The sequence below is a fragment of the Palaemon carinicauda genome, chromosome 36 (assembly GCF_036898095.1).
Source record: "Palaemon carinicauda isolate YSFRI2023 chromosome 36, ASM3689809v2, whole genome shotgun sequence".
NCBI lineage: Eukaryota > Metazoa > Arthropoda > Malacostraca > Decapoda > Palaemonidae > Palaemon > Palaemon carinicauda.
The window spans coordinates 72,078,216-72,088,066 of NC_090760.1; the positions used below are offsets into that span (position 1 = coordinate 72,078,216).

The 9,851-nt window shown below is 35.7% G+C and overlaps 1 protein-coding gene across 1 annotated transcript in view; it reads right to left on the minus strand.

The window, feature by feature from the left end:
- LOC137628688 (uncharacterized) overlaps positions 1-9,436 on the minus strand; it is a 48,928-nt gene extending 39,492 nt beyond the window's left edge. Inside the window, exon 1 of the mRNA XM_068359838.1 lies at positions 9,307-9,436. Within this exon, the coding sequence (XP_068215939.1) occupies positions 9,307-9,436 (130 nt within the window). The remainder of the gene's footprint in view (positions 1-9,306) is intronic.
- Between the last annotated feature and the right edge of the window lie 415 nt (positions 9,437-9,851).

Below are 9,851 nucleotides of genomic sequence, written 5' to 3' on the forward strand. Positions count from 1 at the left end.
TAAAGCTCTCTCTCTCTCTCTCTCTCTCTCTCTCTCTCTCTCTCTCTCTCTCTCTCTCTCTCTCTCTCTCTCTCTCTCTCCCTTTTATATTAATAAAAGTTGTAAAACTCTCTCTCTCTCTCTCTCTCTCTCTCTCCTCTCTCTCTCCTCTCTCTCTCTCTGTTCAATAAGACGGGACGCTTACATTCTTCAAAACGATGTAACAATGATTTCTGCTTTCTCTATTCAAATCTTTTATCATCTTTTGCAATTCCTCCCGTGATCCACTAAACACAACTATGTCCTGTCATCTGCAAATCTGAAGTTTTTAAGGTATTCCCCATTGATATTGAGATGCTGTGAATAATTGAGGAGAAATGGTGTCTCGCTGTCTAACTTCTTCCTCAATTTTCTCACTATCTTTATGTAGTCTTAGGATTGCTTTAATCCCTGTATAGATATCTTCAAGTGTTTTAACATAAGATTCTTCTTTTCCTTGTCTTTGAAGAGCTTTCATTACCGCTGAGATTTTGACAGAATCAAAAGGTTTCCCATAGTCTGTAAAACTGATTTTGACGAAGGAAAAATCTATTTTTGGGTGAGACAGCCATGTCGTCCTGATGGAAGTTCCCTTCGGCAGCTTCCTACTGTATAATACTTCTGCGAGTGATATTACAAGAGAATTACCGTCAGGTATCACGGGGTTCTAACCCCCGGAACGACAATCCTAAGATATCGTGTATAATCAGGGACGTATCCGTAGATAACCATATATATCTGCACCCCTAATAGGCTTAACCCTGCCTAGGAAACTAGGGGGAAGGAAAGGTGAGGAAGCCGTTACATATTCTCTCCCCACCCCCATGGTACCCCATACGTACCTAAAGGCTTGATTCCTTTGTCGCAGCGTTTTCCTACACTTGTTGTTGTTTCATTGTGCGCCCTTTATCAGCTTTATTGAAGTTTTTCTTTATATTATGGCTTCTTTTTCGTCATCTAAGTTAAGTACCAACTTCCCTTTAAAGTTTACTTTAGCTGTAGGTGTCTTGGATCCCTATGGGGAATGTTATTTAGCTTTTATGATTAGGAAGCCGGGGGCGCTCCGAGTCCAGCTATCTTGGGCGTCTTGTTGTGTACCTGACCGCCCTTATTGCTCGTGTTCACTTAGTTTTAATTTACAAGTTTCACGCTAGCTAGTCTTATTTTAGCATTACGATGCTTTGGGCTCTATTTTATGTTTGCATTTACCTTGCATTAATGTATTTTAAGTTTTTGTAGGTGCGTGTCAGTTTTGGATGGCCTAGCCTAGAGAGCGGTTACATTTTAGTAGGAGACGGGCTCGCCGATAGCGTTTAGGTATTTCTTACCGACTCGGTTGGCAGTGACCATTTTCCCTTAGGAGTTTCTTATCTCAGTTATACTAGTTTACTGAGTATTTATGACCGCCTGTCTTCGATCCTCCGTTATTTTAGACCGTTTAGGCTCTTGTCCATCGTGCTGCAATCGCTTGGAATCTCTCATGCTAGGTCCGCGCAGTACTTTGAGGTTCCCCTTGTGAAGGTGATCTCAGTTTGTCGCTACGCTGACTTCATGTACTACCGTTTCTCCTAGCCTCTGGGATTTCTTGATCGACATGCTGCATCCAAACTTAGCCTAACCCTCGCCAAGCGAATCCATTGGTCCGCCGTGCTACATTCGTTCGTGATCTCCCATGTTGGGACCGTGCAGTCCATTGGGACTCCCCTTTGCGAAGGGTGATCTCAATATGTTGGTGCGCTAACTTTCCTGTACTGCTATTACCTCCTAGCCTCTGAGATTTCTCGTTCGAGCTGTGGCATTTTTTACTTAGTTTATTCTGGCTCCGCCGTCTTTGACGGCGTGGCATTTGTTTTAGAGTTTCATACTTTCCTGGGATTCAGGGTGCAGTGGCCTGAAGTGTCTCTGTCTAGAGACTCTTCCTTGTTGGGGTAACCCTCGGATTAAATCCAGATTTCTTTCTGAGCCTGACTTTTTTTGCCGTCTCCTCTGTTCTTGGGATTGTTAAGAAACGGATTATTAAAGATACCCATATAGTGCATGGGCATACTACCCCATGCCGTCACCTCTCTCTGTAGCTAGCCTTTCCGTGACTGACATTGCATAAATTTGTTATTATGCTGCTGTGGATTTGCATTTGTTGTTGGTGGGTCTGGTTCCCTCTGGGATCTGACCCCTCCATAGCCGTTAGCATGCTTCTCCCTGAGGGATAAGCTATCAGACTCATACTGGTTTGTCATATGTTGTTGATTTTACCCTTAGCTGGTTAATTACATGGATATGGTCAGTTGAATAACCACTTCTAAAGCCTGCCTGGACTCTTGATTGATTAGTGTATTAAGCCTAATATGATCTCTGTAAATAGTCTATCATATAGACTATTTACAAAGATCATATTAGGCTTAATAAACTATATATTACGGAGGGTAAACTTATTGGGCAGTAATTTTTCAGGTCTTTTGTGCCTCCCTTTTGTGAACCAGTAATCTAGTGTTTCGAAGCTGTAGCTTTAGAGCATTCTTGCAGACAATTGGTGTAGAGGTCAACCAGTTTCACTACTATGAAATCTCCTCCATCTATTATTATAATGCTTGTTTGTACCAACATGTCTCTTGCTTATTTACATAAGAGAAGTCGCAAAGGTCTCTCTCTCTCTCTCTCTCTCTCTCTCTCTCTCTCTCTCTCTCTCTCTCTCTCTAATAGCGACAAATGGCATTTTTTCTTTTTCAGCAAGAATGTGAGATAATAATAATAATAATAATAATAATAATAATAATAATAATAATAATAATAATAATAATAATAATAAATGTCTATTCTTTAAGGAGAAATTCGAGAAAATAAATTTATCAGGCACAAAAAATTCAAAAGTGTTTATTATGTATGGCTATTTTTTTTAGCAAGAATTTGTTGTTGAGACAGAAATATCGACTGTATAGGCCTACAAATTTTAATTTCGTTTGATAGTACCCTTAATATTGATTCATTCTATAGGGTAGGTCTATTAAATTGCTTTACGCAGCTTATGTAATTTGATTGTAGAATGATATGCAATAGGTTAATTTATATACAGTATATATATATATATATATATATATATATATATATATATATATATATATATATATATATATATATTATCCCTATTGCGCCTATTGGCGCAAAGGGCCTCGGTTAGATTTCGTCAATCGTCTCTATCTTGAGCTTTTAATTGAATACTTCTCCATTCATCATCTTCAACTTCGCACTTCCTAGTCCTAAACCATGTACGTCTGGGTCTTCCAACTCTTCTAGTGCCTTGTGAAACCCAACTGAACTAATCTCTCTTGGGGAGTGCAAAGAGCATGCCTAAACCATCTCCATCTACCCTTCATCATGATCTCATCCACATATGACACTCGAGTAATCTCTCTTATAGTTTCATTTATAACCCTGTCCTGCCATTCAACTTCCAATATCCTTCTGAGGGTTTTGTTCTTAAATCTACTAAATTATATTGGAGATTGTTTCATTGTCATACCATGACTCATGTCCGTACAGTAACACAAATCTCACTAAACTGATATAGTCTGATTTTTATATGTTTTTTAGGCAATTTGGTTTCCAAATTTACTTAACCTAGCCATTGTCTGATTTGCTTTTTTCTACCTTTTATTAAACTCTAACTTTATTATTGGAGATCATATTTCTTGGATACTTAAATGATTCTACCTCATTGATCCTTTCTCCTTCCAATGATATTTCATCTGCCATAGCATATTCCGTTCTCATCATCTCTGTCTTTCTTCTATTTATCTCGAGCCATATTTCATGCATTCTGGTAAGCAACCACTGCAAATCCTGTGGCGTTCTTCTAATAGGGACAGCATCATCAGCATATTCTAGGTCTGCTAATATTCTACTACCAATCCAATCCTTCTCCGCCATCTCCTCTTGTTCTACGCATTATGAAATCCACGAGGAGGATAAACAACATAGGTGACAACACATTCCCTTGGAGTACTCCGCTGTCCACTGGAAATTCATTTGTTAAAACTCCATTAACATTAACTTTGCACTTGCTATGCTCATGAGCAGACTTAATCAAATTTACATATTTAAGAGGAATTCCATAATAACGTAAGACTCTTCACAAAATTGGCAGGTGCACACTATTAAAGGCTTTTTCATAGTCCACAAATGCCATCAAAAGTGGATGGCTATATTCTACGCATTCCTGTACATGTCTCAAAATGAAAATTTGGTCAGTGCAACTTCTACCTTTTCTAAATCCTACTTGTTCATCTCTCAGATTTTCATCAATATTTCTCTCCAGTCTCTTTAGAATGATCATACTATATATTTTCATAACATTTGACGTAAGTGTGATGCCTCTGTAATTATTGCAATCAGGCAGGTTTCCTTTTTTGCCATTTCCACCAACATTCCTAACTCCCATTCATCAGGTTTTGCCTCTCCATGCCACATTCTATAAAATAATCTTGTAAGCAGATTATGGGGGAACGCTGATCTTGAAGCATGTAGCTCAAAAATTGTAATACAATTACAGTTACTATATTGAGGAACACTAAAATTTTAATTGTAATATCCCTCGGACACGACTGCAAGACCAAGGCAGTTATTCCATCGTATCCAGGGGCTTTCAATCTGTTCATTTTTTTTTAGGATGGCTTTGACTTAAAACACACTGAATTCATTCATGGGCGCATCAAGGTCTTCATCAGCTTCAGGTATATCAATCAAATTATTCCCTTCATATCCCGTATTCATAACCTCGCCGAAGTGTTCCATCTAACGTTGTCTTTCTTCATCTTCTGTTGCTATAACAGAACCATCTCTCTTTTTGATGGGTATATGCTTCTTCTTTGCCCCTGTAGAGATTTCTTTAATAATTTTATAAGTGATTCTTACACCATAACCACTCCCTGAATTCATAGCTTTGTCAGCCTTATTTGCTCTCCTGTCTAAATATTCTCTCAAGTCATTCCTGGCTTTTCTCTTTGACCTCATTAACAATATTGGAATACTTAGCATGCTCTACCTTGTAATTTTCATTACTTCCTCAAAACTTTCAACAATCAATTTCTGTTTTTGTCTCCTTTTTATAGTATACCAAGTATCATTTGATATCCATGGTTTTCTCCTTGTAACTGCGTGTCCCAAAACTTCACTACCAACCGACTGATATATGTTTTTAATGTCACACCATTCTTCGTTAATTGTCTGCTCTTCTTCTCTTAAAGTCTCTAAGACGTAATTCGATCCCTGAATTCAATTGCAAATGTTTCTCAGTGCTCTTCTAAAATGTTTTTTGTATCAAACCTATATATTTTATCTACCTTTCTGTTGGGTACTTTCAGTTTTAATTTCAGTGTGGCAATGAGGAGCTGGTGATCACTACCAATATCTGCACCTATATAGCTCCTTACATTTCTCAGAGTCCTCCTTCTCTCTTTATTAATGGCAATGTGATCTATTTAATTTTTATGATTGCCACATGGTGAAACCCGTGTATATTTGTTAATATACTCTTGCTGAAAAAGAGTACCTCTAATGTCGTGATTGTTTGCTGACCAAAAACTTATGAAATGTGCTCCATTTTCATTTGCAACTTCACCAAGACCCTCAACACCCTTCACATTCTTTAACCCTTGATTATTTCTGCCAACTCTACCATTAAAGTCGTAAAATCACAATTTTCACATCTCTCTCTCTCACTCACTCTCTCTCTCTCTCTCTCTCTCTCTCTCTCTCTCTCTCTCTCTCTGGGATCTCATCTATTATCCCCTCAGTTCTTATTAGTTTTAATTTTTTTTTTTCAGGGGAATCATTTGTTGGGGCATAGCAAATTCTAATACTCAAATTGCACTGCTTTGATTTGAAGCATCTACCCATATTAATATATAATCTAGGGTATATATATATATATATATATATATTTATATAATCATATATATATAGATAGATATATATATACATATATTATATATATATATATATATGTATATATATATATATATTTATATATATATATGCACAGTATATATATATAATTATATATATATTTATATATATATGCACAGTATATATATATATATATATATATATATATATATATATATATATATATATAAATTCATCTACCCATATCAATATATTCTAGGGTATATACTGTATGTGTATATATATACACAGTAGATATACATAAAGTCAACTGCCCATATAAATATATAATCTCGGGTATATAATATATATATATATATATATATATATATATATATATATATATATACATATATATATGTATGTATACTATATATATATATATATATATATATATACTAAATTAATCTACTCATATAGGATATATATATATATATATATATATATATATATATATATGTGTGTGTGTGTGTGTGTGTGTGTGTGTGTGTGTGTGGTAAATCAAATAGATCGCGAATGATGTGAAAATAACAGTAAAATATGAACATTGAAAGACAGGAATGGAATATCCAAACACACAACAGGAAAACAAAAGCCAAACCATAAAAGATAATAATTAGTTTGTACGAAGGCAACATGACAAGAAATGCCTCGTAATGTGCATTATCCAGTACCCTTATCATAGCTGTTATATGAGAGAGAGAGAGAGAGAGAGAGAGAGAGAGAGAGAGAGAGAGAGAGAGAGAGATGGGAGGATATCCCCCTGTTATTTATCTTCTAGTAGTCCATATCAACAAGCAGCATTCGTCGCTATTCTTAGCATCATTACTAGCTAAGATACGACTTTTCAGAGGCGCTACTAGATTTCATGACATCCTTTGTCATGGAATAATTCTTAAGAAATCTGGATCTGTACCTCAACGATTTAGTTGACAGCATGAACAAGCTGGTATTATTCACTTCCAGAAGATTATTGAGTTTATTGGTGTAACATTATTTATTACAATAAGGTTTAATCTTTGAGTTATTGTTAACATTACTTGAAGGAGATAGAATGCTCTACTAGCAATATTCTGCAACCCCCATCCCCGAAAAAAAGAGAGATATGGATGTATTTGATAAAAAACACACTCAAAAGTTATACATAATTCTGAATTTCTTAAATGAAAAGAACTGCGGATTTTAATATTGATAAAAAAAAACAGTTTTAGATCAATATTTTAAATTCACTCGAGCTTTACAGTGATGCAAACTCGTTAGTTGGAGTTTTATATAGGAATATTTATTTTAATGTTGTTACTCTTCTTAAAGTATTTTATTTTCCTCTTTTCCTTTCCTCACTGGGCTATTTTCCCTGTTGGGGCCCTTGGGCTTATAGCATCGTGCTTTTCCAACTAGGGTTGTAGCTGAGCAATTAATAATAATAATAGTAATAATGATAATAATAATAATAATAATAATAATAATAATAATAGTAGTGATACCAACATTACTGAGGGAGGTACAAGTATTTCATCAACATTGCTCTACACAAAAATAAATAAATCAAGTGATTTGTTACTTGTAAAAAAAATATAACAATACATAACCCTGGAGTTCTGACTAAAGAAATTGTGTAAACTAGCATTGATATAAATAGTTTTAGAGAGAATTTCTAAACGCCCTTGAGCTTGACTTAGTGTTGCACGCTTGTCAGAGTTATAAATCAAAGACTGGCAGTAATTGTATTCATCTGGAAGCGTTTTAAAAGTTATAGATGCTGTCTGAGCAAAGATCTGGCAGTCATTTCAGTCTTCTCCTAATGTTTTAAAAGTTATAGATGCAGTATGAATAAAAATCAGTCAATGAAAATGAAAACTAATCTATCAGATTCTGAAGCCTCTTAGATTTAACATTTAAAATGCAACATTGATTGTAAAGAGATTAGAAAAAGAAAGAAAAGTCGATGGCAATTATATTTCTTTATTCAGAACTTCAGGATTATCATTTGATTTATTTATTTTTGTGTAGAGCAATGTTGATGAAATATTTGTACCTCCCTCAGTAATGTTAGTATCACTAAACTCCAACTAACGAGTTTGCATCAGTGTAAAGCTTGAGTGAATTTGAAATATTGATCTAAAACTGTTTTTTATCAATATCAAAATCCGCAGTTCTTTTCATTTAAGAAATTCAGGACTATGTATTACTTATTTTTTTTTTTTTTTAAATACATCCATATCTCTTTTTTTTTCCAGGGACGGGAGTTGCAGAATAATGTTAGTAGAACATTCTATCTCCTTCAAGTAATGTTAACAATAACTCAAAGATTAAACCTTCTTGTAATAAATAATGTTACACCAATGACAAAAAACTTCACTAAAGTTAATGAGTTCTACCTCTCCCCTCGCAATACTTAGAAGTGCTAGGGCATTAGTCTACCCTGTTCCATTGAGGCTCTGAGATAAGCCATAATAAATTTTATTTTACTGAATGAACGTTCATTGCTTGCAATTGAAATTGCTACTGTGGATATAAGTTCGATTCCTAATCTTAAGTTTCCATCACCATATTGTACAATGCATTGGATGAGCTTCTTTGGAGTGGAAATCTCAACATCGGTTCTGCTTTCCAAGAGCATTCTGCTATCTAAGATATCCTCATAAAGTTCACTCCTGTAGAATTCCCCAACAAGTGAACAGTTTTCCTCCATTCTCTCGTCATTAATCCTGAACTTTCCCCTTGTCTAAGAATTTGTTTTACATCTAGCAGAAACCCCATCTTGTTGTCTAGATCTTCAAGTCTTGTGTTACGTTGTTTCATTCCAGTATCATCATATCCTGATCTTCAAGTCTTGTGTTACGTTGTTTAATTCCGTTGTTTCATTCCAGTATCATCATCTCCTGATCTTCAAGTCTTGTGTTACGTTGTTTCATTCCAGTATCATCATCTCCTGATCTTCAAGTCTTGTGTTACGTTGTTTCATTCCGTTGTTTCATTCCAGTATCATCATCTACGCTTATTGACACAAAGGGCCTCGGTTTCATCTTAGTATGCAATCTATCTATTGTACCTTTCATTACACGCCCGATCAGTAGCTGTTTTTCCTGGCATCCCTTTGTTTTTCTTCTCCTCAGCTCTACCATAGCATCACAATTCTCAAATAGTTCTAACGCTGCACTGAGTGACTCGTTACAGATTGCTTCTCTGTTTTTCATTTAGATACATTTCAAGTGCCTATAAGTCCTTAGCAGTATTGTGGAAGTATTTTGATGGTCTTAAAGTCTCTTTAGAATGTGCTCTATATAAGATTCTAAGAGAAAAGTAATACAAGGAAATAAAGGGTAAGAATCCGATGCAATAACTGACTGGCTTCACTTCTCGTATCTACATTTTCTTTCAATAACTGACTGGCTTCACTTCTCGCATCTACATTTTCTTTCAATAACTGACTGGCTTCACTTCTCGTATCTACATTCTCTTTCAGATCAGTAGACATTTCTTCCAGTAGAATAACCAAAACATCAAAGTGGTGACAAATGGGTTTAACTGGCTCTTCTCTTGCACCCCATCGGGTTCCAGATTCAGATTTTAGTGTGATCAATCGACCTAGCTTTTCTCAGCTTGTCCCATCGCATTGTTGAACGTGAGAATAAATTGTGCAGTGCCAAAAAGGTTACTGTAGCTGACTCTTCACTGCAGGCTGCATGAATACCAGCTAGATAAAGTGAGTGGTTGTCCCGATTGAAAAATGCACCTAAATAGGTAGTAGGTTGGCCAGGGCACCAGCCACCCGTTGAGATACTACCGCTAGAGAGTTATAGGGTCCTTTGACTGGCCAGAAAGTACTACATTGGATAATTTTCTTTGGTTACGGTGCACTTTCCCTTTGCCTACACAGACACCGAATAGTC